The sequence below is a fragment of the Camelus ferus genome, chromosome 22 (genome assembly GCF_009834535.1).
Source record: "Camelus ferus isolate YT-003-E chromosome 22, BCGSAC_Cfer_1.0, whole genome shotgun sequence".
NCBI classification, from domain to species: Eukaryota; Metazoa; Chordata; class Mammalia; order Artiodactyla; family Camelidae; genus Camelus; species Camelus ferus.
In genome coordinates, this window is record NC_045717.1 from 26,140,960 (window position 1) to 26,168,934 (window position 27,975).

The 27,975-nt window shown below is 61.8% G+C and overlaps 1 protein-coding gene across 1 annotated transcript; it reads right to left on the reverse strand.

Annotated features, from left to right (window-relative positions):
- Positions 1–1,950: 1,950 nt before the first annotated feature.
- On the reverse strand, positions 1,951–27,622 carry CSNK1G2 (casein kinase 1 gamma 2). Its single transcript, XM_032466055.1, is given in 13 exon segments — positions 1,951–2,862; positions 2,957–3,027; positions 3,029–3,064; positions 3,150–3,233; positions 3,344–3,492; positions 3,615–3,699; positions 3,778–3,863; positions 3,928–4,162; positions 4,262–4,410; positions 4,488–4,557; positions 4,676–4,716; positions 10,004–10,436; positions 27,484–27,622. Coding segments are annotated over 12 exon segments (1,245 nt in total). The 5' UTR covers positions 10,188–10,436; positions 27,484–27,622; the 3' UTR covers positions 1,951–2,807.
- Positions 27,623–27,975: the final 353 nt, after the last annotated feature.

Sequence of the window (27,975 nt, forward strand, 5' to 3'; positions counted from 1 at the left end):
AGTGACCCGGATGGACCTGGAGATTATCATTCTAAGTGAAATAAGCCTGAAAGAGAAAAATACCATACGTTACTTATGTGTGGAATCTAAAAAAAAAGAAAAATGAAAAAAGAGGACACTAAGGAAGTCATCTACAAAACAGAAGCAGGTTCACAGAGTCTTAACGGTCTGAGGGGAGAGAAAGGGAGCAGGAGAGGGGGACATGGGAGCCTGAGATTTGCAAATGGTGACCACCGTACGTAAGGACAGATGTAAAAGAACAAACGTCTTCTGTGTAGCACCTGGAACTACACTCAGTGTCTTACGATAGCCTTTAAAGAAAAGTATGTGTGTGCACGCCTGGGACACAGTGCTGCACACCAGAAACTGACACACTGTAACTGACCGCAATTCAAAGAGAGAGAGCGCCTGAGTCGGTGCCTCTGGCTCCAGTCCACCCCGCAGGGCTCGGGCTGGCCTCCCCTCTGCCTTGCTGTCCAGCGCATCCAGCGCGTCCTGGCAGCACCTGGAGCCCCTGGCTTCTGAAAAGGCTACTCCGTCGTTGCCTCCCTCCCGAGGCCGAACCCTCTCGCTTTGATAAAGATTCTACCTCTTTGCCCGTGGGCCTTGACGGTGATTGTCTTGCAAGGACGTGCCTCATGGGTGACTGTTCTGATTCACCTGGAGGTTCAGGTCTCTCAGTCTTCAGGTGGTCGTTCTGACCCACATTTTCAAAGATGCAGGTGAAACCCTCCCTCCGCTGCCACCCGGCACCACCTCCATGCTCCCCACACCACTCACTGCTTCACCTCTGCATTCTCCTCCTGCTTCCAAGGTCTTTTCCCACATCCTTCTCAGCACTTTGGGCACCTGGCAGTTTATCCTTCTTTTCTAAAGTCATTTTGTTCTCACGCTTCCTTCCCAAATCCCATCAGTTGTTTCCAGGCCTGGGTTCCATCCATGTCCCTCCTTAGTTTCTGAATTTCTGAGCCAAGACGGTTTCACATCCTCTGACCCTGTTGGAGTAGCCTTGTGCGCCTGCCCTCCTCCGGCCTCAGGTCATCTCCCTGGGGAGGCCGGGCATCCTGTTGCTGGGGCGAAGGACCGTGTTGGGTCGTGCTGTGAACTCCTGCTCCCTTTGCTTCTGGCCACTTGCTGGCTGCCCCCCATCCCTGCCGTTGCTCCCACAGCCTGACAGAGACGCAGGGGGCCAAGACCCGACGGGGTATCTGGGGACTTCACTTACTTTAGAAGTGTGGGCAGGACTTTGCACACACCTGGTCTTCCCCTCGGTGGCTCTGACTTGTCCTGAGCAGGCTGGCAGCAGGCAGGGCAGGTGCTGTCAGCATCTTCAGCTTCCTGGGATCCCTGTTGAAATGTTTATAAAGAACTGTTGCTGATCTGCGTCTTGCCAGTTGCCCGCTGTTGTGAAGGCCTCACCTCCTAACACCATCCTGCTGGGGGTGGCAACCTCTGGACGCTGAGGGACAGAAACAGTCACTCTGTAGCCACCAGGATCGCTTTTCCTCTGCTGCGTCCGTGGTGACTGGGAAGCCGTCACCGGGCTTCCCCCTCAGCGCTGTTGGCCTCCCTCGAGACCCAAGCACCCAGACACAGTTGGCGCCTCTTTGCTCCTGGAAGGGAAGCAGCCTGAGTCAGGGGTCCCAATGTGTGTGTGGAGACCCAGGGGGAGCCCCTGTCCTTCAACGCCCGGATCTGTGGTCTCCCCCTCCCATCACTGTTTGCTTAAGGCTGTTCTTCCCACCTGCCCCCAATAACCCAGCCCAGTGCTTACCTTCACTTTAGTTCTGCTACTTTGTTTCCCACCATCCACTTCTCCTGAGCAAGGGGCCTGCCACCCCCTGGCTCCTTTCCAGACTGTCCCACCTCCGCCTGTCCCCCCCAGGGACACTGTATCTGAGCTGCTGCTTGGCTCGGCCAAGCCTCTCGGAAAGACGACACCACACTGAGGACTGGTTTCATTTTCCTTTATTTTTTTTAAAAAAGCCCCTAAGTTCTATGGCTTCCAGGAAGCATCAAAGAAACGGAAGTGCCATTTCTGTACACTTTGTAAAGCAAGACCTAGACGCACACGCCGTGGGGGCACCCCCAGCCGCTCTGCCCACGCAGGACGCGGGGCTCCAGGGACCACTGGCAGCACTGACGGGGCTGCCCGCTCCGCACGCACCTGCAGGGCTGGGGACGGGCTTTAAGGCGCTTGTCTCCCACTGCTCGGCCAGCAGCGCACAGCCCACACAAGAAGCCCGCACGCCCGGCGCTGCCGGCTGGCCACGAGGCAGCGCCCCGAGTTCCGGGCCAGCAGCGGCCCCTTGAGCAGGTGCGCAAAACAGCCCGCGGGCCATGCCCGCCGGCCCAGGCTTTGGTGCAGCATTTTGGTTGCCGGCCGCCCCCACCCCGCCTTCCCCTTTGGTTTGGGGAGGCCCAGGACGGGCTCACCCTCGGCAGCAACGCCCCCGCAGCGCCCCCTCGAGAAAACAGCCTTTGGATCGAGGGAGAAGCTGCATTGAATCACACTAACGGTGGCGGCGGTGGCGGCGGGCCCACTACTCACTCAGCAGGCGGGCGGGGAGTGGGGCAGGACGGCCGCTGTGGTTTTCTCTTTTCCTTGTTTTAAAGTTAATGCTCTCGGAGGGGAGGACTAGACACAGGTGTAGAAACCTCGGCCAAAGTCTTACGTGAAGGAAGTGGCCCCCCGTGGGGGCGGCAGCTCAGCCAGCCCTGCAGCTTGCATCTGGCTGTGGCCACGGGGCCACGGCAAGCTGGCCCGAGGGGCTGCAGCGGGAGGACTCAGGGGCCGCCGCCCAAGGTCACTTGTGTCGCTGCAGCGATTTTCTCTTCCTCCTCTTGAAGAAACAGCAGCACCTGGAAGAGGCGGGAACAGGGTGGGCGGTGGGCGCAGGCTGGGGGGGGGGTGAAGGCGGGCGCAGGGGGTGGAAGGGGGCGGGGCAGGCCTCACTTGGTGTCGTCAGCCACCTCCACCTCTGCGGGGGCCGTGATGGGGGCATTGGAGTGACCGGCGGTGGGGTCAGTCGGCATTCAGCTCCCCGTTGGTGGAGTTCAGTGCCTGCAGGGAAAGTGGGGGAAGGGAAGTCCTGTGGGCCCCGCTTTGCGCCCTCCCGTGTTGTTAGGTCCTCTGCCCGGCCCCTCACCTGGTTTTTGCTGTGTAGCAGGGCTTTGTCCCGAACTTGAGGCTGCGAGGGCAGGTCGGTGTGGACCGTGCCGATGGGCGTGGGCTGCAGGGACAGGACCCAGTGCTGAGGCCCCGGGCCCGCTCTCACCCCCCTCCACGTTGCAAGGCTGGTAGACCAGCATCCCGCCCCCACGCACCGGGGCCCCCACGCACCAGGGGCTTCCCAGCCCAGTCGTACTCATAGTCGAACACAAAGCCGCTGCGGTCAAAGAGGTCGGTGAAGAGCTTGCGCAGGTAGTCGTAGTCGGGCTTCTCGAAGAAGTCCAGGCGCCGCACATAGCGCAGGTACGTGGCCATCTCCTCTGCGAAAAGCGGCATGGCTGGGTGCGTGGAGGCACGGGGACGGTCCGGAACGGGGGCGCCTGGGGTGGGGGGCCCTGCAGGGAGCAGGGACCCGGGGAACGCGGGGCAGGGCGGCCCTCACCTGGGAAGCTCTCGCAGAGCACCTCGATGGGCGTGGCTCGCTTGGTGTCCCCGATCTTCTGGTAGCGCTCCTTGAGCGTGTCCGCCTGCGGGGAGCTGGGTCAGCGCCTCAGCACGCACAGCACGCAGGAGACCCCGCCCCGCCCGGGCCCGGCGCCGCCCACCTTGAGCCCCTGCCAGGGCAGGCTGCCGCGCAGGAAGTACATGAACATGTGGCCCAGCGCCTCCAGGTCGTCGCGGCGGCTCTGCTCTGCGGGGGGACAGCAGGTCAGCGCGGCCCCCACGCCCCCCCGCCCGGCCTGCGCGCCGCTCACCCTTGCCCAGGTGCGTGTTGATGCTCATGTAGCGCGCCGTGCCCGTCAGGCTCTTGTGCTCGCGGTACGGGATGTGCTTCTTGGTCTCGGGGTCGATGTACTCCTTGGCCAGGCCGAAGTCGATGATGTGGATGGCGTGCTGACGCTTGGTGCCCGGCCGTCCCACCAGGAAGTTCTCCGGCTTCACGTCGCGGTAGATGAGGCTCTTGGTGTGCACGTACTCCATGCGCGTGATCTGCGGGCAGGCCGCAGCGGTCGCCCTGTGCCCCGCCCCTCCAGCCCCGCCCTCGCCCGCCAACCCCCCCACCCCGCACTCCCGCTCCCGAGCCCGCACCAGCTGGATGGCGATCATGAGCACCGTCTTGAGCGTGAACGTGCGGTCGCACAGGTCGAACAGGTCCTCCAGGCTGGGCCCGAGCAGCTCCAGCACCATGGCGTTGTACTTCCCGCACGGACCGAAGTAGTAGACCTGAGGGACGCCCTCTGCGGGCAGAGGACCACAGACTCATGCGATGCCCAGGCGGGCTCCTGCTGTGCCCCCGAAACCAGCCCCAGGGTACCTGCCGCGCTGAGCTGCTTATAGAAGCGGTACTCCAGGTGCAGCTGCGGGGCCCGGGACTTGATGGGCTCCTGCGAGGGACGAGGACATGTGCGGATGTTACCCAGGGTGCAGGCCTGGCACTCCTGCTCGGGGTCCCGGGGTAGGGGACAGACCAGGCTGGGGGTTGGGGGCAGGGCCTGGACTCACCAACTTGATAGCTACGTATTCGTTTGTGTAGAGATTCTTTCCTGCGGGAGGAAAGGCACATCAGGCCGGCAGGGCCCCGGCACTCAGAAGACCCAGCCCCGCCCACCCCTCCGAGGGGCACCTCCTTCTCCACTGTGAACTTGGCCCAGCCTTCTCAGGCCCGGGAGGGAAAAGGGCGCCCACAAGGAATGGCCACACCGCTGTGGGCACTGCCATCTGCCCCCGAACCCTCATCTCCTGGGCCCCAAGCTGCCGTCCCGCCCTCTCCTCAGTCCCCACCCAGCTCTCACCCAGGCACCCCAACCACCCTCCAACCCCCCAGCCCTGCCTCGGCCCACTCAAGGGGCTGTTCCCAAGTCCTCTGCGGGATCCTTCCCGCCGGCACGCCAACGCGTTCCAATTTCTCCCATCTAGAAAAGGGAAAATAGAACAAAGAGCCCTGGTGACCCCAAGACCCTCCAGCTGCAGCTGTAGGGAACTCGGAGACACCACACCCCTTGCCCACGCCCTCCCTCCGTCCTGTCCCCCACACCACCTGACCTGCACTCCCCCCCCAGCCCCAGGGACCCCCTCATCCCCACCGGTCACCCTACAGCCTGGCTCCTGTAACTCAGTTCAGCTGGGCACGGCCTCCTGCAACCGGAAGACCAGCCCCACCCCCATCGCTGTGCAGCAAGGACCAGACCAGGAGACACCCCCCACCCCTGCCCTGTAGCTTCCCCGAATGACAGAGCCCAGCAGGGCCGGGGCAGAGCCTGAATCCTGGGGTTACAAACAGACCCTGGACCTGGACCTCCACGTGCCCACAGAGAACGAGCCAATGTGCTCAACCCCACAAAACTGCAAAAAACCCAAGCTCCAGAACTCAACAAAGTTCAGACCTAGGACAGGGCAGTGATGCTGCTGGGTGACAGTTCCCACCATGCAGGGGCCGCCGCAGGCCTTTGGTGTGCGTTTGCCAGGAGCTGCGCACAGCACCGAGTACACCCCCATCCCTCTGCCCCTCCCGCCGGCTTCCTGGGTCCTCAGCGCTGGGAAGGGGGCCCCACGGCGCACTGGCCCGCAGGCAACTTCACGCCTGAGTCACTGCGCTGCTGCTGGTCTTGTTCCCAAGAGGATCCAGCCTGGAAGAGGCCTCGGCTCGCTCTCCAGCCCGCTGCAGCCGGACAGTCTGCACTGGTTTGGCCCCACCCATGTCATGGCCGAGGCACCACCGATCCCACCCCACAGGCGGAGGTCTGGGTTCCCACTTGTCTCTGCCCCACGCTGGGCGTCTGCATCGTTGGCGCCTGGCCTGGGGGTCTTCAGCTCAGCCTCGGCTCTTCAGCGCCTGGGTTTCCATCAGAGTTTATAGTCAGCTCGTCCATTTCCCTAGAAACCTGCAGGGAGGACATCGAGTCGGCAGGAGAGCCGCCCCGGCCACTGCTCCGGGCGGGCCGCTCGGCGATGTTCTCGGCGCTCGGTGCAGAGGGCTTGCATGGCCTCCGTTAGATGTGGGCTGGAGGCACTTGTGGTTTTGGTGCTCTTACGATTGGTAGTGGTTTTAATTTTTTACTTGCCAGTTGTTGCTTGAACAGAGAAACACAGCTGATCTGTGTTGGCAGAGCAGCAGCCTTGCTAAACACATCATTTCTGTTTCACTGAGAAATCCCTCTGGCATCTGCACATGCATGACTGTGGCATCCAGGGCTGTTCACAGCTGTCTTTCTTCCCCAGTCTTTTCACCTTTACTTCTGGTCCTGGCCGCCGTCTGGAGTGGGTGAGTGCAGACCCCCACTTGCTCGGTTAGGACGAGCAGATACCCTCTAGCAGGAAAAGAAAGCTTCCTTCCAGTCCTGGTTCTTGGGTTCGGATTAAACAAACAGGGGTGCCTCTTGTGTTTCCCCTAACATTGTACCATGAAACTTTCAAAACATACAGAAAAAAGGACTGAACTGTGTGCAGTGAACCCCCTAGCCCCGCAGCCTCGCATCCCACAAGCCACAAGCTGCTCTCTGCACGGCAGCGTATCTACACACCTGTTCCCCGGTCGTCTCATTTTCACATGGATTTCAAAGCTGCAGACATCAGTACCCTGCCCCTGAACACTCTGCTCTGAAGATGAGGTTCCCTGTGTACTTGGTTCTTGGCGCTAACCTGGGAGGCCACATGTACCTGTGGAACGCTGCATTTGATGAGCTTTGGCAAATGCGTGCTGTGGGCCCCACGACCCCACTGACAGAGAACATCACCGCACCCCACCTCCCAAGAGGGGGACTCACCGCCCGCCCCTCCCCCCCTGGCTCCCACGGGGCTCGCTCTGGCTTCCTGAAGAGGCACATCCTGCCCCATCGCGGACGCCGCTGGCGTGTGTCCCATGTCCATCACCAGAGCGGGGCCCAGGCCTCTCTGCGGGCGGCTGGGGCACTTCTTGGGCAGGCTTGCTGGTTTGTGCCACGCAGACCACACTTCCCCAGGATGAGGCAAGGGTCCCTCACGCTCCCCAGCCACTCACCCGTCTGCTTCTGTGAGGTGTCCAGATCCCTTGCCCGGTTTTCACTGGAGTGACCATCTTCTTACTGTTGGGTTGTTGTCCCTTCTTGCACCCTGGGTACCAGCGCTCTGTCAAACGGTGCCCAGCAATGGCCACCTCTCAGGCTGGGGCTTGCCAGCCTGTTGCTCTTCACGAGGTTTTCAAATAAGCAGATAGTTTAAATTTCACTGGTGCCTAACTGATCTTCCTGGTAACTGGTAATTTTATCCTGTGTCTTACTGAAGACACCTCCTGTTTTGACCGCACGTGTAAGTTCTGGGAGAGCCAAAGTCCTGGAGTCCAGCAGAGTCTGAGGCGAGCACATGTGTGTGCACATGTGGGCACGTGCAGTCTGTGGATTTCCAGACTCCCAGGGGACTTCAGGTGCTCTGGGCTCTGAGAGCCTCACCAACGCCCAGCTCAGCAGTGTATGAGAAAAGCGAGAGGGCAGCCAGGCCTGAAGGAGGAGGACACCTCCTGAGGGGCTGTGAGCAGAAGATTCCGGGGGCTGCACAAGGCAGGAGGATGCTGGAGCCACAGCCATCCAGAGCACGGAGACCTCCCTGAACTCCCCCGAGATTCAGCTGAGAACCCAGAAAGCCCATGTATCGTAGAGGGGGACTCCACTCCATGAGTCATGTCTGCTCTTGGCCCACCCTGTCAGCTGAAAACCAGTCCCTGATGGAGTGAAGATGAGTTGCCAGATCTCATGTGTGCCACCCAGTGTCCAGTATACAATAAAACAGCATTAGACATATGTGAAAAGTGAATAGGACCATAAAAGGAAAGACAGAGTCAAAGGCACCACAGACACTGGCATTTAAAACAGCTACTATAGGGATGTCTGAGGATTTAAAGGAAGAGATGGGCAAAATGAACGAGTAGATGGGAAAAATCTCAATAGAAAAAATAGGGGAATCAAATCGAAGTGAAATGTACCAAATGAAAAATCCAATAGGTGTATCAAATAATACATTGGACAACATAGAAAAAAAGAAGGGTTAACTTACACCAGAGCAATAAAACTATCCAGCCTCAAGGAACAAGAAGGGCTCAGAGAAAACTGAGAAGAACTTGAGAGACCTGTGGGACACTCAGCATCAGACACTCCTAACAAACGTGTGACTGGAGTATGAAAATGAGAAGAGAGTGAACAGAGGCAGAGAAGACATTTGAAGAAATAATGGCAGTTTTCCCAAATGTAATGCAACGGTGTCAGTACACAGATCCAAAAAGCTCAACGAACTCAAGGCAGGATAAACACAGAGAAAACCACACCTAAACAAGGCAGAATCAAAATTCCAAACCAGAGATAAAAAGAAACTCTTTAAAACAGCCCCAATCCTCCCCAACTCCCATACTACATACAGGGGAACAACGCTCAATACTGGTCATCAGGAAAAAGCAAATAAACATGAGCAGCGAGGCACCACTTCACATCCACCAACACGCTGGAAATGGAAGAGCCTGCCGTCCCAAGTGCTGGCGAGGAGGGGCGACACCCAGAGAACCGGTGTGCCGCCTGCGGGAACTTAAAGTGCTGCGACCGCTTAGGAAGCCAGCCTGGCAGGTTCTCAGAAGCACACGTGACCGAGTACTTTAATGGAAACACTCACACACAAGACTTGGAGAAGGATGCTCAGGGCGTTTTTATTCACAATACCCCAAATCTGGGCACAGCCAAATACCCCTGAGCGGGAGGGCACATAAGCAAAACCGGGGCGCAGTCGTACAAATGGACAGAGTAACAAAGAGCAACCAACTCCAGGCACGGGAAACAAGCAAGACACTCTCCCAGAGCGCCGAGCGGGAGCCAGGCAAATACACACAGTCGCCCCTCAGCGTCCGTGGGGAATGGTGCCGGGAGCCCCCAGGGACACCCGAATCTGCAGGTGCTCAGGTCCCTTACGTGAAGCGGCAGAGGACAGTGAATACAGGCAGCCCTCTGCCTCGGCGGGCTTCAGGTCCTCTGATACGGAGCGCCAACTGCACCTCAATTCTCGAAAGGCATCATAAGCTTAAAAACTGCTCCCCCCACCACGCGCTCTCCTGTCTGCTTAGAGACCTGCGCTGTTAAGGCCGCTGCTCCCAACGCCACAGGCAGGACCCATGACAGCCCTCTGGGTCCCCAGCGTCATACAGGGCACCCTAGGCTGTGGGCCAGGCCTGGGCCCAGGGGCCTGGGTGTGTTTGCTGGTGCGAGTCTGAGGGTGCACACATGTGCACGTGCTCACCAGGCAGCGGGGGCAGGTCAAGGCGGCCCCGTCCAGAGGACCTACATGCTGGGCAGGTGGGGGGTGGGCCTTTGGGGCCCCATGCTCCGATCAGGGTGCTGGTCTCTCCCACACTGTCACCCCGCCCCTCAGCAGAGTTTGGATTGCCAGGCCTTGACAACCCACGGGACTGGGAACCCTGAGCCCAGGACAATGAGGCCTGAGCCGAACCCCAACACCGCTGGAACGGCCCAGGTGCACTCTGATTTGGGACAGGCCTCTCTGCCCAGCCCTGTGGGGCTGCTGGGCACGTCAGACTCCACAACGCTGGCTGCCAGGCAGGGGCTCAAGGTCGCCCACAGCTCCCAATGGACAAGCGCCGAGCAGGAAATGCAGGGCCCCGAGCCCCCAGCTCAGAAAGCGGCAGCTTCCCCGTCGGCCCTCAGCCCCCAACACGGCTGTTCCCCAGACATGTAGGCGAGGCGGGGCTCCGGCGGCCTGCACAACCTCCTCAGGGGGGCAGAGACACACACACTTACCTGCGTCCCCGGTCCCGACAGCCCGCCCCCCACCCTGCGCCCCCGACGTGAACGCGGGGCTCACCTAGCCGGAGCTCCCCGAAGTTGCCACAGCCTATCTTCTTCCCGACCCGGAAGTTGGGGCCCACCATCAGGACCCCCGAGCCGGTCCCCGAGCTCCGAACGCCGTGGCTGGTCCGGCCGCCGGCCTTGGACATTCTCCGGCCCTCCTCCGACTCCCCTTTCCCTCCTTTCTTGTCAAAATCCATAAGTTTGTGGTACCCTGGCCTCTCCACGGTGACTCTGCTGCCGTGCAAATCCTGGCTCCACGGAGACCTGAGGTCACGGCGGCTCTTCGGGGCTAGCACACCATGGCGGCCCAGCGCCCCGGCTAGTGGGACGCGCGCGCGCGCGAGGGCCCAGCCGCGGCGCTCATCTCAGTGGCCTCGGGGTCGCGCGCGGGGGGGCGGACACATGCTGCTAACAGGTCCCGCGGGCTCAAATCTCGTGGCTCTCGGCTGGCGGAGAAATAGGCATGGGTTAGAAGGTTGCAACATGCTCCAGGGTCCAGAGCACCGCCCAGCAGGGAGACCCAGGACTGTGCATAACTAAGAGCAGTGCCAGGAGGGGGCTCTAGTAGGGGAGCGCATTCTGGAAACACCTTTGCGGCACAAGTGTGATCTGTGACCTTCTTGGGGCAGAGGGGTGGGTGACTAGGCCTGCGTGAATCCCACCTGTCACTGCCCGTCCTCCCCAGGGCTTCAGGACAGCTGTGCTGGGAGGGGATGTCACCAGTCGAATGACAGAGGCCCAACACCTTGAAGCCAGGCAGGGAGCCCCGAGCTAGGGCAGAAGGTGGAGCCATTAGGGCTCCTGGGAAGAGGGACAGTGACAGACAGAGTAGAAAGGGCCCGAGGCTGGGGGACAGGCCTTCGCCCCTGGCATGGGAGCTCTGAGCTGCCTCTCCCCACCGCACCCCCACCAACATCCAGGTGGCACCGAGGTCCCTGGGCCTGGTTCCAGGAGCTTGTGACCAGGTGGGTGACAGCTGCTGCAGGCAAACAAGGCCGGTGAAGAGTATCCAGCTGGAGGGGCTGCGGGTCTCCGGCCCTGGAGGCCCTGACTTGGCCAGGTCTCGCTTGGCCAGCGGCCCCAAGGGAAGTCGGATAGGCTCTGAGCATGACAGGGAGCTGTGTGTGCCACCGGTGGTGGGGGGCTCCAGCTGGGCCTCTTGGGTATCCCAGCAGTCCCCAGGGATGCAGGGAGGGGCCCACCACCCAAGCCAGGGGGGTGGGGAGGGGACACACAGGGCAGGCCCTGAGAAGCACCCCAGGGTCTGTCTGTGGTGCCAGCCCCTCCCGGGCCATGGGGTCACCCTGCAGACAGGGGTGTTCCTCCACCACCTGTCACTGTCCTCCTACAGGCCCTCATCCTCTTCCTGTCCCATCTGGCCAATTCTCACACCAAAGCCGTACACATCTCTTTAAGAAGAAAACACTAATTTGCTCCTATAAAGCTTCCTTCGTCCTCTTTACAATTTGATTCAGCCGCCTGAGGCCTGGTGTGGGGCTCCGCCTGCCCAAGACCCCCTCACCCCCAAACTGCAGCTCACGCCTACGCCCCGTCCCCGTCTGGCGCTCCAGGCCTGACGCCTGGTTGAGGCCACGGACCCCTGGACGTCTGATGGGGTGAGACAGGAGGCTTGCTGTGGGGGCGCGGTCAAGGGCCTCAACTGCAGCTCATTCACAGCCTGCGAAGGCCCCTGGAGGGCCTCCCCCAACCCCCAGGCAGGCTGCAGAGGACAAGCACCGCTCCTGGTGCCCTGGAGAGGCAGTGACAGCATCGTCTCCTACCCACCTCCCTAGGTGTCCAAGCCTGGCCTAGGCTGCCTCCACGGCCCCCAGTGCCTCCCACCCCCCACAGCACAGATAGACGGAAAAGTCGGCCAGCCACCTCCTGTCACTGACGACACCGGTGCTGAGATCGTAGTTGACTCGGACATGGTGACACCTCGAGGCCTGACTTCACCTTTGACCCTGACCTCCCCCACCCTGAGGGAGGGATGGGGCTCTGGGGATAATGAGAGGGGACATGAAAGGGGGGGCCTCTGCATACCAAGCCAAGGACAGAATCTGCTGTTGGCCCCCCGGGGTGCCCCGAAGAGGGGGTCCTACTGCATGCTCACAGAGGCAAGACCGCCAGGTGAGGGGAGACGTCCACACACCGGCTCACACCCGCCCCTGCCGCCCCTCCCAGCAGGGGCACCGGCTCGGAGCGGCCAGACCCAGGAGGTTTCCAGACGAGCTTCAGGGAAAACATCGCCCTGTAACGCTGACAGGCTCACATCACATTTCCCTACAACGCGAACAGTAGCGCACGGACCGTCCGGCTCCAACAAGAACCGCTGGACGGGACTCTCAGCCCAGCTCCACGGTGCCGGGCATTCTCAGGCGGCCCTCCAGGTGGGCTGACGTCCTAACCCCAGCGGCGGACAGCCGCCCCGCGGCCGGGTCCACCACTGACCAGGATGGGGGGGGGGTCCGGCTGTCTGAACGTGGCTCGGTGCACTCCCACTGTCACGGGCCACCTGCTCCACGGGGAACAGCGCCCTCTGCATGTGTGACAGACACACTTGTCATTGGGCTCAGAGAGATACCCGGCCCGGCCCCAAGTGGACTCGGGCAGCAGTCCCGCCCACCATTTCCGCCCCTGGCGGCCACACGCACGGGAAGCCTGAGCTGCCTGGGTGGACCGTGAACGAGGAGCCTGCGGGCCCAAGTCAGGGGCCGAGGGGCGGCCTGCCTTCACCTCGGCCATCAGGGGTCCAAACGCAGGGGCCATACCGCCTCCCGCATGTGACCAATCAGTGACTCGTCGGGGGTCGGCTGTTCAACGTCGGGGATTTGGGAGTGAACTGTGAACAGCTGCTGTGAAAAGGCAAGTCTACGCCCCACGAGGAAACAGCTACACTAAACAGAGGGGCTCCTCAGAGCCCGCCCCGGGATCACTGCTCCGCTCCAGCGGGCTCTGCCCGCCCGACCGCGGGGAGCCTGGGCGACGGCCACCGCCGCGCCCCACCCCCCGAGACCAGCCTCGCCCGTGACACCTGAGCAGGCTGCCGTGGTGGCTGCTGCTCCCTGTGAGCAGCACCGAGCACTGGCAGGAGCCCCCGAACCCGATACCGGTCTGGCCTCGTTTTAGGTCTTCCTCCTTAAAGTGAAAACCCACTGACCAACGTGCACGGTGACAAGAGTGCGGACCCCACCCGCCTCCTGCAAGAGCAGGCTCTCGGGGGAACGGGCTGGGCAGGGCGACGGCTAGTACCAGCCTCCAGTCCAGCCCACACTCACGCCTCACCCGGCCCGCACCTCCGAAGCCATTGCAAGGCTTCGGTCAGGAAGAAACGAGGCCCGCCCACTTCGGGGCCTTGCTCGGGTGGACACTGGGGACCAGAGCAGGTGAGGAGGTGCGGCAGGCATGTCTGTCAGCAGCCGGGGCAGACAGAGAGAGAAGGGGGCCTGTGCAACCCCCATCTGCGCCACACCACCCTGAGCACTGCCTAGACCCTAGACCATGCGAGGAGGAGGGATGGCGGCACCAAGGGGCTGCCCTCTTTCCCTGTGTCTGGAAACAAGAAGAGTCCCTTCAAGGCACTTGGGGTTTAGCCTAAAAGCATGTCTGTAGGAACAGATCGTAATCTCAAGTTTTCTACTACAAACAAAGTCCCCACAGACTCCAGCCTCCTCTGAGCCCAGGCCCAGCCCTGCTCCCCAGGGGCGCATCCGGGGAGCAGACGCTTCCTGCGAGAAAAGCCAAGCACTTTCCTACTGGGAGGTGGAGGCCGCCTGCCTCGGTTTCTAGGTCCCTGGCATGTCCTGATCCCTAGCTCAGAGAGAGGAGTCACAGAGCACACCAAATTCGGTGCTTTTTACTGAGCTGCAGCTTATGCTTATAGAGCTGAGCCACTGTCACCTCTAGTTCCAGGACATTCTCATCACCCCAGAAAAATGCCCCATCCCCATCTGCAGTCACCCTGCCCCCTCCCCAGCCCCTGACAGCCAGGAACCCCCTCCCTGTGTCTGTGGACTGGCCTGTTCTGGACGCCTCCCATCCACAGAATCACACACTGTGAGTCCTCCTGTGTCTGCTTCTCTCCCTGAGCACCGTGCTCTCAGGGTCTGGCCCCGTAGGAGCGGGTGTCAGGGCTGCTCTGGCTGTTCACGGCTGAGCGACGCTCCCGTGAGTGGAGGGACACACTCATCCACGTGGGTTGTGAGCACTTCTAAGCTGCTGAGGACGTCTGTGTACAGGTATCTGTGAGGACTGTGGTTTGCTTCTCCTGGGCACATATGTAGGGCTGGCACCACTGGGTTGAGAGGAAACGCAACTAAAGGCCGCCTCCCAGTCAGCTGCCCCATCCCCAGGCTGCACTCTGCACCAGACCTCCCAGCTCACTGTCTGGCTTTGGTACAGCGTCCGGAGGGTGTGAGAGCTCGCTGTGGTTCTGACTGGTGCCTTCCCTGATGACTCCTACTGTACCTCCAGGTTCACGTCTCCCCCATCGGGCTGAGATGGCGCCCAGCCTCCGTGCCAGTGCCAGACACAGGGGAGGAGGCCAGACTCACTGAAATCAGTGATGATGGCGGAAGACCACAGGAAAGGCATCTGGCTGTTGATGGGCTGAGGGAGGGAGCCGAGGGTCCTCGTGGGGACGCAGGACCAGCCTGCCCTCGGAGGAGGGCCTCACAGGGGCCCCGTGTGGGGCCCAGGCTCAGAGTGGCCAGACGCCGGACCACACAGGAGTCTGTGCGCATGACTCGGTTCTGGAGCCGGAGAGGGGCAGGAGGCTGACACTCCTGGGACAGTAACCAGCTGGCATGGAATTTTCGTAGGAAACACCTATACTTGGTAAAAACTCTGAAAGTACAGGAAACTGAAGCCACAGCTCCTGGTGCCCTGTCTCCCTGGGTCTGCCATCTGGAGCCCTGCACACAGCCAGGCACCTTCTGTTCCCAGATGACACATCTGGACACGTTACCCTCGTTCCTTTGAAAACTTCCTGGATTCCACAGTGAGAGGTCACTCAAATCTATGCACCATCCGCTAACGCACACTCAGAGGTGGTTTCCAGCCAGACTTTCTTTCCTGTAGGAAAGTAATTAAAAGCACACACATGTGCACACATGCAAAAAGCACACTTGAAACACAAAGGCGCATCAGAGTCGAAAAGCAAACCCATGAGAATTTCAAGGATTCTATGGAGACACCTGCCCTGTCCCTTTTCATCACCTCTACCCTGAGGATGCCCCGGGCACTACTCTGGGCACCCCTGGCCTGCAAGCTGCAGAACCACAGGAAGCAGCCAGGACACCCACTGAGCCAACACCTTAGGGACTGCATGGAGGTCCGGAAGGCCACACAGGTGAGGCCAGGACATGCTGGGGGTGAAGACAGACAGATCTGGCCTTCTTTCAGGCCCAGCGCAGAGTGCTTCCAGAGTGGCAGGAGGGTCTCTATTCTTCCCGTAGAGCTTGAGGCCCCTCCCACCATGCCTGAGCCAATGCCTGATCCCCAGGAAGACTGACCACAGGAACAGTGCTGGGAGAGGAGGGCATGGAGATCGGGGCATGATCTCCTGGTCTGAGAGATGCGGACGTGGTGGGCACGTGGAGGTGCTGGGCGGTGGCCAGAGGGCAGGCACCTTGCACTCCCACACCCCTCTGCTGTGCCCCATGGACCCTGGAGGCAGAAACTTAGGTCTCAGTCCCGCTCTGGGCAAGCAGTTTTTACAGGACGGGGGCACCAACACCATTCTGTTGTCGGGCACAGGCAAGGAGCCCCTCCAGGGGACCCAGCTCTCTGCATTCCAACTACCAGCCCTTCCCGGGAGCCCCTCCCCAGTTGTTGGCATGTGGCAGCCCCCGAAACCCCCATGTCCCACTGTGGCAGGCCTCTGTTCTGGGCAGTGACCCCCTGCTTTCAGGTCCAGGTGGGACCTGCTCTTGGCCCCACCCCGATCTATAGAGGTAACGCCTCTAGCTTCGCCTGGCCTTGTGACCCAGGACGCAAACCCTTCTGAGCCAATGGAGCTACCCTCTGAAGGCCATGAAGCCCTCGGGCTGGTTCTGAGGCCCCTGGGCCAGGTCGCCACTCCCAGCCCCTGCGGGATGGAAGGCCCAGGGGCTGACAACTCTCCTGTCCACAGAACCTGCTCCAATGCAGTGGCGGTAGCACCTGGAGTATTTGAGCATCCTCTAAGCACTTGGGGCTTGGTCAGCAATGAGCTGGGCCCTGACCAAGGGTGGGTCACAGAGCCAGGGTGTCACACAGCCCTCAGCAGGCCCCAATCTCCTGGTCACACTGTCCAGCAGGGGTACTTCCAACCAGCAAGGACTCAAGGTTACAAACATGCTTTCAGTAGCCAGCAGGGTGAGGGTCAAGGAGGCCCCTGTGCAGGCGATGGGCATGACGGAGCACAGGATGGAACTGAGCCACGTGTGAGCCGTGGGCCTGGGCACAGCCCACGCTGAAAGGGGACGCAGCACTGGGGCAACACGGCTCAGTTCACGTGGGGCCCCACCCCTTGGAGTGCACGGGGGTCCCAGTGGGGGCACAGAGATGGCAGCCAGGCCCAGAACTAGAGGTTCTGGGGTGTAGAGCACCCCACCTCGGGGCCCCATCCACAGCCCCATGTGGTCAGAGGCCAGGACTGAAGCTCACCCGGGGTCACGGCCTACAGGGAGTTGGGGCACCAGGAGGCAGGTAAAGAGCCCTGGATCCTGACCCTGTGGATGCCAGCCCTGCCAACCCCACAAACGCCCCGGGGGCCACCTACCACCCCCACAAAGGGCACGCTGGGATGCCCTGAGCCAGATGAGACCTGAGAGAGGGTGACACGAGAGTCACATGCTGGCCGGGGGAGAAGGGGCAACAGAGTGCCAAGACAGGGCTGAGACCAGGGTCAAACGTCCGCCTGGAGCCGGGGAGTCTGCCATGCGCCATGCCAGCCCAGCACACCCCGGTGGACGCACACGCGGGTGGACTCGGGGAAGCAGAGGGTCTGTCAGCCCTGGCCCAGGTGCCGCAGGTGAAAGTAGTCAGGGAGGGGTAGGGCACCAATCCTTCACTCACCCCCGAAACAGAGCCAGTCTCAACCCAACCAACATGGCCCCCAGGTCCTCCCAGGGGCACCTGGAACTCTCCCCACCCCACAGGGAAGGCCTCCACTCAGGCCCTCGTGGTCAACTGAAATCCCACACTGGGAGGGCTCCCAGTCCGGCCAAACCCTGGCCTACCCCCGTCAGAGCCCCAGGCCGTGGCCGACCACTGGCCGTGTCCGGCAGCCCCGGGTGTGGCCTGCCTGCTGGTATCCACACGGCGTAGGTCCTGCAGGGCCGGTGCTGGGGCAGGGCCAGGCGCCTCCACCAGTGCCCAGTGCAGCTGAGTTACCTGCCATGTTCTTTTGAGGGTCCTCCATCTTGTCAGGGCCAGGGGCCAGGTCCCCAGGTGGAGGCCCCAGGAACCCCCTTCTCTGACCATCTCCACCCAGTGATGTCACAGTCCCCGGCTGACGTCACGAGCACAGCCCCAGCCCAGAGCCAGGGCATGTCTGGGACAGAGGTGGGCAGCCTCCTCCCTGGGGCAGGCCCTTCACAGGCTTCTCGGCCCCAATGCGCATGGCAGACGCCGCCAGAGGTGCTACACTCTGGTGCGACCCCAGCCCCAGCCCCTTGGAGGCACCTCTGGACGCAAGCATCCCTCCCTCAGGCTGAGCCCCACTCTGTCCCTCAGGACCTCCTCCTTGGAGTTGCCCAGGCGAGGGCATGGTGCCCCAACAGCCACGAGCACCCCAAGTGCCAGGGCCTGGTGTCACTCCCCGATAGGAAACCGGAGACAGGCCGGCCCTGGGGCTACAGCCGAAAGGCTCGAGGTCACCACAGCGTGCTGTTACAGCAGAGAGGGAGGAACAGCCCTAATACAGAGACCGGCCCCTGGGACGAGGTCAGCACAGAAATGAATTAAGCAGCCACAAGTGATTTACAGTACAGGAATGCAACTCTGAATAAACAGGAGCGGGTGGATGTGCTGCACCCTAGCTGGCAGAGGCTGCCAGGGAAGCACCACCGGTGACACCCGAACATGGGCCGAGTGTGCCGAGGAGGTGGCCTAGGTCACTTGTTAGTGACCAGAGAGAAGGCCCTGGTGCAGGAGAGTTCCTACCCAAACCCCACGGGGGAGGGAGCAGGTCTGAGACGGGCCTGGAGGTCCCGGCGCCCCATCTGGAAAGGCGGAGACAGTGGCCAGACATGATGCGGGTGTGCTTAGGAGGACCCGGGGCCCGGAGCACTTTCCCTGCAGTGCTCCCACAGATGTGAAAGGTTCTCAAAACGAGAGGCGAGGTTCCCGACACTAGCACCCCAGGCGGGAGGAGTGACACCCAGACACAATGCCTTGGGTGTGTTCAGAGGCGCTGCCCCGACATGGGGGGCGTGCGCCACGTGGCTGGACCACAGGCTCTACCCACATTCAGGCTCGCATGAAAACCCATGCAGCGAAGAACTACAAGGAAAATGGGGGTCTGGGGAGGGGCGAGGAGGGACAGAGAAGGCGTCCAATCGTAGGGACGGGGGACAGTCCACACACAGACCCTGCGTAACAACAGGTGACACGGGACAACTAGAGGCACAGAGACAGGGCAGGCCTTGCCGCACAGGCGGAGCTGACCATCCCGCCCCCGGCTCACAGGCCGGGTGGGCACTGTCCAAGCTGGGTGTCCCCGGTCAGAAGGCAAACACAGAGGAGCACTCCATGGCACCAGGCACAGGCCGGGGGTCAGCCGTGCCAGGGGCTGGCGCACACTGTCCTGGACATAGCAGATCCAGGACCTTCCCTCACACCAGAGCACTGGCCTCGCCCCACAGCTCAGCACAGGCGCCCAGTCAAGCGATTGTCCACGCCCAGCTCAGGCTCCTCAAACTGCCCGGGGAACCCACGTGAAGGGGGATGGAGAAATCACACAGCTCGGGGGGCCTGAATGTCACGGGCACGGGGCAGAGAGGACACAGGGGAAGCGTGGACTCGGAGTAATGGTGATGCAGCAACACTGGCTCACCAGCCGGGATGCGTCCAGCACTCAGGTGAGGTGTGACCCACGGGGACTGGTCGTGGGGCATGCGGGAACCCCCTGAACTATCTTCACTGCCTATCTGTAAAATTAAAACAAAATCTATTACAGGAAAAAAACAAAAAACCTCTCTGACAGCCTGTGGCAGCCTCTTCTCTATGACACCCTAACTCTGCTCCACATGGTGGCTGGTGGGCATGCTCCTGCCTCAGGACCTTTGCACCTCCTCTCCCTCAGTACTCAGCATCAGCTCTGGTCCTTACTCAGATGTCACCCAGCCCAGCCCCTGACCTCCACCACGGTGCTCACTGCTGTCGGCAGCATGTCTGCCCCACCGAGCGCGCTCCCCACGGCCGCGGCAGGAGATCAAGGGGCAGAGCGCGGAGCAAAGGCCTCTGGGAGCCCACTCCACTGCTGACCACACCGTGCCGCGTCTCAGACCACCTGGGATGGAACAGGCGCTGGCCTGAGCTCGGGGGCAGGGACACTTGCACTGAGGCAAACTGGGCTCTCAGGCCAGGTGAGAGGGAGAAGTCCTTGCTGGTGTGGCAGCAACCGCGCTTCTATAGAAAGGACTCCGGATGGGCAGCCCGGTGGCGTGTGCCCGCAGGGGTGGAGGCCTCAGGTGGCTCCCAGCTCAGGGCTGCCCTCCGCGTCTCCTGCACCTTGAATCCCATCATCTCCCTGGTAAGCATGTGCAAACTCCTGTGAACTCACAAATAGTGGGAAAAGCAGTGGGGAGGGGGGGCTCTCAGGGTGTCCCCGCACTCTGCCCCGACTGGGCCTGGCCTGCCCTCTAGGGACCGCACGGGGAGGGGGGAACTGGCCCACTGGCTCTTCCAAGGGCAAAAGGCAGTGTGAGCAGATGCGAGGGGCTGGACGCCTCACGGCCTTGAACCCTGCAGAGACACAGGAGGGAGAGCATTAAAGGGCCCCTAAAGCCACTGCAAGCCCATCTTCCCAGTTTTACTGGGGCAGATCGAGGGTCACCCCCAGGGTCCCGGCCCAGCCAGCTTCCCTGTCCAATCCCAGTGGTGGACTTGACCTTGGCTGGAGTGGCCAGTGGAGGTGCTGCCCGAGCAGTAAGAGGGCCGGGGAGAGTGGCTCCATTTCCTGGGGGCGCAGCCTGGGATGGTTTCCCTCCCCGACTCGGAGGAGAACCATGGCCACTCCCGAGCAGAAAGCAAGTCCAACGTGCAGCCAGACCCCACTTATAAACATGCCCTTGTCTCTCAGGTGTCTGGAAGGGCCTCGCTGCAGTGGGACGGCGCCGTTTCCCAGATCCCGAGCGGCAACACACAGCATGCTATGCTGTGACGTGCCTCCTCCTCGTCGAGCACATCACCCCTCGCTACTGACAACGGCCAACAAGAGGACACTGGTTTTGTGGCCTCGCGAGGCCTGCCCATCACTCCAGGACATGGGACACAGACACACCTGCTCAGAGGAGAGCAGGCGAGGGAGCCAAGGGCGTCATGATCGAAGGCCACAGGCCCATTTGGCTGCCAGTGGTGTCGAAGGGCAGGACCCGCCCCAGCGTCTGACGCAGGAACCGGCATCTCCAGGACACGCTCCATGGGGCTGCGTTCTAGAAAACATGGGGCAGCAGGAAGACCATCTTCCGGAAACTGGCCAGAGTCCCCAGACTCTGAGGAGGCAGAGATGCCACAATAAAGCATGACCCCACTCCAGGAGAGGCCAGGACGCAGAACCCAGAGAATGAGTCAGCAAGGATGCGGAGAAACAGGACCCTCAGCCATGGCGGGTCCTCTTGAAACAGTGCGGCCGCCATGGACAACAGCAAGCGGTTCCTCACAAATTAAACCCGGAGTCACCACGTGACCCAGCAACCCTACTGCTCAGCGTCCATCCATGAGAACTGGAAACATGCCCACAGCAGCACAACTCACAACCAAAGGGTACACACAACCTGATGTCCGGCAACCGAAGAGTGAATAAACACGTGTCCCTCCACACACAGGAGCATCGCTCTGCCGTGAACAGGAGAGCAGCCCTGACCCTCGCTGCCACGTGGACGGACCCTGAGAGCACGAGCTCAGGGAGAGAAGCAGACACGGGAGGACGCACAGTGTGTGAGTCCACGGATGTGAAACGTCCAGAACAGGCCAGTCCACAGACAGAGGGAGGGGGCTCCTGGCAGTCAGGGCTGGGGGAGGGGCTGAGGGGTGACTGATGATGGAGACGAGCTTCTTTTGGGATGATGGAAGCTCTGGACAGGGCTTCTTTTGGGGTGACAGAATGTTCTGGACGGGCCTTCTTTTGGGGCGACAACACTCTGGAACTGGTCCTGGTGATGGTCGCACAGCTCTGAATGCACTAAACGTCACGGGCGTGTGCTCCTTCAGTCAGCTTTTTGGTCTGTGAACTGTATCTCAACTAAAAACAGTGGGGCGTGTGGTATCTCAACAACGCTGTTTAAAAGGACGCAGTGACTGAGGCTCCTCTGACCGGCGCGAATCAAAGTCCCACCCACAGTGGCTGCCAGAGCCACGCCGCCAGCTCCCGGCCTGGGTTTAAGCAGCTTCTGTGGCAGACGTGGCCTTAAATATTTCAGAGGAGTCGAGGGGTGTGTGCCCATAAGAAGTAAAAGATGCAGAAAGCGGTGAGAAGATGGAGAGAGGAGGAAGGGGGGACTCCGGCCTCCCCAGTGGCCCCGGGCTTCATCATGAGGGTTCCACTCCGCACCTCGCAGGCCGGCCCCCCACCCTAACCCGCCCGAGCCAGCCTGGCGTGGCCAGACGGAGATAAAAATATACGGCACCCAGGACTTCAGATAAGCAACGAAGCACTTTTAGTACAACTTTCCTGTGAACCACACGGTACCGGGGGCACATTTATACTAAGCAACTTTGGGTGGTTTGTCTGAAACTTAAATTTCGCTGGGCCTCCCACTTTTATCTGCTACATCTGGCCACACCTAACAGCAGCGCTGACAGCCTCCTGGCAGGACTCACAGCCCCAAGGGCCCTGAAGTTTTCTATTCAAGTTCATTTGTTAAAAGCAAGTATTTCCAATGAAATTTCTTCCAAACGATGATAAGCCACGAGTGTAAAATACATACTCACACATAAAGGAAGCGAACTGCCCCAGCAGTAACCCCCGACGCCGACCACGCGTGCAAACAATCATACCTCGGACAGAAGTTAAACAAGGTGAAACGAATCTCACCTGCAGCCTTCTAACCACATACCAGCGCACCAGCAGCGCCCAGGTGGCCCACATCCCATCGGCCCGGGGCCAAGGGTCGGCCACAGCACCGCCAGGGGTCTAGACAGAGACCTCGGCTCCGAAACCCTGGGCATCGCCCATGAGCCCGGGACCGTCGTGACTGTTTCAGACAGGGGTGCTGAAGCTGGGGTGTGAGAGGCACCGAGAATTCCCTTCAGCTCGCCTGGGCGAGGAGCCCCAGCCATAGGTGCGTGGGACTGACCAGGCTGGAGCCCCGCTTTGAGGGAGGACAGCGGCGCGTCCGCGTCCACCTCTGCCCTCCCAACCCCCAGGGAGCCGGTCTCCTAAGTGGCTCTCCCACTCTCTGCCTGGCGGCAGAGGCGTTGCCCCCACTTCCCGGGCAGTAGCCTGGAGGACGACGGGGCGAAACCAGAAAGGGGGAGTGAGGGTCGTCGTCGGGTGAGCAGGGGGAGACCCTGCCCCAGGGGGGATCTCGGCCGGCCACCACGGACGCTGCAGCTCGGGGTCCAGAAGAGCCACGTTCCCTCCCCACTTGCTTCCACAGCCCTCCAGCTCCCAGGGCGGGACAGGGGCAAAGGCCGGCCTGGAGGCCCAGAGACGTGCTCAGGGAGCCCCTGAAATGGGTGCCTGCATGCCTCTACCGCACCCACGTGGGTGGGAAATCTGGGTGAGAGGGGGCTCACCCGGGGCGAACACTGGTCAAGGTCTGGGACATCGGTGGTTGTCACAACTGGGGCTGCTCCAGAGAACGACCTGGCACCAATGCCCACAGCACCAAGGGGAGAGCCCGGGTCTAGACCGCGTCCCTAACGTGAGTGCTGCCAGACCCGCAGCTACAGCTGCGGGGAAAGGCAGTGGCCGGAACTGGGGTGGGCAGGCCAAGGGGTCCCCAGCTTGTGCCCAGCTCCCCCAGGGGTGGCTGCGCGGCCAGCCCGGCTCTGCAGCACGGCCTGGCACAGCACGCAGTAGTGTTTCTGTAAAGACAGAATTACACCCAAGGCCATTTCTAGAAGTAGTGAGGAAGGAGGCCTCAGGTATCCGCGCCCCAGGCACCGCCCCCATCTCTCCCCAAAGCCCCTGGACTTTCCAGAATTCTCTACCTGGTATTATTAATCCCTGAGGCAGGCAGGTGAATCCTGGAAACTAAAATGCCCCCAGTCCCTCACAGGAAGATTCCACAGGCAGCAGCAGATCTGAGGGAGGGGTCTATGGCCCCCACGGTCCCAGGCCTCTAGACAGGCTCCGAGCCACCGGCTGGCCCCGGGGTTCCACTCGGCCCACTCCCTGCCCAGCCGCCCTGAGGTTCCAGCTGGGTCACCTATTGGACACCCAGTGGAGCCCTGACATGCACCCACCGGCATGGCCTTGGGACCACAACGAGCAGAGACCCCACGATGGGCACAGTCCTGGGGGAGAACCACCAGTACTCCCCACTGCGGGCTTACTCTGAAACGGGGCCCTAGGGAAGCTGTGAGTCCCGCACCCTCAGTGGGAAGAGCAGCCTGGCCTCTGGGCGGGGGAGACACCCCAGGGCAGGGCTGCGTCTCACTCGGAGTGGTGGGGGAGTCCAGGCAACGGAGGCGTTAGCTTCAAGCACAGCTTTCTAAGACTCTTAAGATGCATCACAGATCCACGTGAAGTCATGACACGTAACAACAGGCATCTATGTCTACCAACAGCAACCCCACCGTGACCCGGAGTGACCTGGGACTGGATCGGGCATCTGGGTCCCCTGCCCACGGCCGGCAGGGGAGGCTCTGAGCCAGCAAGAGGACGCCAGGCAGTTCTCCACCCCTCCTGCTGGCGGGAGAGGAGTCCCACCCTGCAGGCTCTCCAGGGGCGCCACCTGCCAGCCAGGCCCAAGCAGACCCCCAGCCCCTTCACTCACTGGGAACCTCCTCGCACCCCACACGGTCTGTGGGCTTCAGTCTCCCAAGGTGCAGTGAGGAACTCACCCCCGCGTGGAGATCTACACAGACAGAAGCCAAGAGCAGAACATCCATCAAGGGTCTGTTGCACCAGGTAACCCAACTTCTGACACTGGCTGAGAGGAGCTCACAGGAAGGGCCGTGTGACAGCAGGGGGCCCAGATCCAGGCACCGTCCTGTGTACAGGGGCACACGTGGGGTTCCCAGCAAGCAAAAGACGTGCCACCACCAACTGGCCTCTCTGAGAGTCCCACCAACCCTCCTGTGGACCCCCCACACCGCAGGGCCAGTGCCAGCGCAGCCTGGACCCAGAGCTCACGTGGGAGACGGGGCAGGAGGGAGAGGGGCCCAGGACACGGGAGGAGACGGGAGCCCACAGCCCCTTCCAGGTCCAGAGGAGCCTGGTGGCGCCCAGTGGGCACGGAGGTTCCCAGTAGCATAGGTATGTAGCTGGCCTCGTCAGAGCCCAGGGCCTTCTACTGGAGGTCACTCAGGCCTCACTTGCTCTTCTGCAGGACGAGGACTTGCGGGTCACCCAGCACAGGCTCTCCAAAGCTCCTGCATGGGGAGGGAGGGGTGGATGCGGAGCCACCGGAGGAGGGGCCCTCCCACACCACCAGGTCCCTTTCCTTGACCCCCTGCCTGGAAGACAACAGCAGGGTCCCCATCGGACGTGACGGTCCCGGCCAGACACCAGACACCAACAGCGCCCACGACACTAATCAGCAGGCAAGGCCGCTTCACAAGGGCCTGTCTACCCCTCAGGATTAAAACAAAGGTGGCCAACCACCACCCTGACTCACCCACTGACACCTGGGCCTGCAGGCTGGTGCCCCTGGCCACAACATCCCACACCCAGTAACCTCCTTGGCCCTTTGCCGCCGCCTGCTAAGGCCTCCGTGGACCTCAGTGGGGGGCAGGGGCCAGAAACTTTCTGCCAAGACAGAAACCCAGCCCCACCACAACCACCAGAAACCTGCTGCTCTGGGGGGGCCTGGGGCAGCTCCACAGAACGAGGCCTTACTGGGTGTCCCTTGAAGTCCAGGGGACATGCCATTGTCTCCAGGTACAGCCGTGGGGACTGGGCCTGTCCTGAGTGCTTGCTCAGGCACACCAGTAAGTCAGTCTCCAAGGACACAGGCGGCCCCACAGCTGTCTGGACCGCCTCTGTGGCTGACTTCCCCACAACTGGGATGAGCAGATAAGGAGACTTTCAGTTTAAAAACAAAACAAACAAACAAACAGCTCACCTGCTTCCTCTGGCAAGCCAGAGCAGTCACCATGTGACTAGGAGACAAGAAGGTCCAGGTGGAACAAGACCGGCAGCTCAAGGGCTCTGTGTGCGCAGGGCCCTGCTGCCACAGCTCAGCCCGGTAACGAGGCGCCTGTCCTCGAGCCACTTCAGAGAAACTAGAAAACCCGACATCGGACAAGAGGCCGCTTTATACAAGGTCAGACTGCGGACAGAAAAACCAAACTCGTGCCCAGTGACCACTGCGGACCACAGGGGATTGGCCCACCGCTGCGGTGGGGGCCCAGCCAGCTCCCTCCACATCTCCCTCGCGCCAGTCACCTGGGTCACACCTCCACTACCAAGTACAGCAGGCACAACTAGCCCCCTAGCCCAGGAGGTGCCCCCCTCCACCAGACCCCCAGCTCAGCCTCAGAGGCAGGGCCACAGACAGCACCACAGGGGTTGAACTAAACATCTGGGGCCCTGAAGACAGGGAGACCTACACGTGCAGGCCTGTGTGCGCTCCTGGGGGCGCTCCAGCCAGCCCCTGCCCACCTGCCTGTTCGTCTGCCTGCAGAGCCCAGAAAAGCCACAATTTGTTGGAGACACAGCAGATAAAAACACACTCCTGGCTATAACCACAAACTTCCCCCTTTCAAACCTGCGGCCCAGCTTCACAGTCTGTTCTCAGAGGCCGCCTCCATCTCCCCAGCAGCCACCCCTCCATCGGAGCAACCCCCAGGCAGATAGTTTTCACCCAGAGATCAGAGCCTTTGCGCTTTCCCACCCATTTCTCACACCCACAACCTACAGGAGCCCCCAGGAGCTGGGAAATGCCACCTGAGTCTGCCCATGTCCCCAGGGGCAGGGACAGAGAGCCCCAAAAGTCCCACAGAATGGATGTACAGAAACCCCTAGAGTCCCAGACACTGGCCAGGCCTGGGGTCCCTCCGTGGAGGGGGCTTGGGGAGAAAATGCTGGACTCCACCTATGGGCAGGGAACCTTCCAGGCTGTTTCCTGCAAACAATGCCATCCGGAGGCCAAGGGAATAACCCAGCTGCCCAAAGTCTGCCCACGACGACGCCCTGGATGTCACGGCAGGGCTTTCTCTCAGGCCTGCAGCTCCGAACGTGAAAGCTTCCCCTGAGAAAACTGGGGCAGCGGGGGCAGGGGAAGCGCCGTCCCTCGGCAGGGCAGGGAGGGGATCAGTGTGTCCGCGCACACAGACGTTGCACCCCCCTCCCTGATCTAAAGTGTTTCCGGAAAACAAAGCCGGTGGCGAGGGCGGAAGAGGGAGGCGCAGCCAGGCCAAGCGCGCCGGGAGTTCCTGAGCAGCGTCCACAACAGGTTCCCCAGACCAGACACCCTCTTGCTGTTCCTCTTCCCTGCCCGCAGCTCCCCGGACAAAACCGGCAGGACCACAAAGGGGAGAGTCTGTGCAACCAGCGTGGGGAGGAGCAACGGGTCCAGGGGAGAAAGCTGGAGGAGTGAGAGGACACAAAAGAGTGGACAGTGGGCTTGAACACTGGGGGACGCTGAAGGAGGGAGGTGGGGTGGGGCTAAGGGACAGTGGGGATAACAACGTCTGTAGTGAGAAGACAGCGGGGGACACAGATCTGGAGTAACAGTGGGAGACAGCAGTCTGGAGTAAGAAACCAGTGGAACAGTGAGGTCTGCAGCTTAGGAATCAGCGGGGGTGAAAGGTGACAGAGACTGAATTTGGGGGTCACTAGCGGCAGCAAGGTCTGGAGTGCAGGGAAAAAGGGATGAGGGCTTGGGGTCTAGAGTGTGGGGGTCATTGGGCTGTAGGAGCAGTGCGGTCGCAGGGTCGAGTGTGCAGGGGTCCACAGAAGCGGGGTCGGGAGTGTGGGGGTCCGCGGGGTGTAACGGAGGCAGGGTGCAGGGTTCCAGGGCTCAGGGGTCCGAAGTGCAGGGTGTAGGGGCGACAGGATGTCGGGTCTGGGGGTCCGCGGGATATACGGGCGGCAGGTCCGGGGGTCCGCGGGGGTGGGGCCGCAGGGCCGGGGCGCGTGGCCGCGACAGCCGGCGAGGGCGCGCGCGTCGTTACCTGACGGCCTCCGCCGTGGCCGTGGCCGTGGCCGTGGCCGTGGCCCCGCGGCCCGCTGGCCGGGCTGGGCGGCCCCGGCTCCCTCAGCAGCGCGGCGCGGGTCCCCGCTCCGGACCCCTTTCGCGCTCCGGCTCCGGCTCCGGCGCCCGCTCCGACCCCCGCTCCCGCGCCACTGCCGCCGCCGGCCTCCGCATGTTGGGCGCGGGCCGTCCCCGCCGCGCGGGCGCCCGGTTCGCCCCGGTCTCGCAGCGTCGCCCGCGGCCCGCGCTTACGCCGCCAGCGTCGCGGGGGAGGGCCCGGCAGCCACTGCGCAGTCGCCGACGGCCGCGGGGCGCGCGCGTGACGTCACAGACCGGGGCGGGGCCCGGTGGCGCGCCCGCCGCTTTGCGGCAGCGGGAGGCGCCGCGCGACGACCGCCGCGCTTTGCGGCCGCCCCAGGGAGGCCAGGCGGCAGCCCGTGGGAGCACCAGAGGCGCGCGGCTGCTGGGGCGC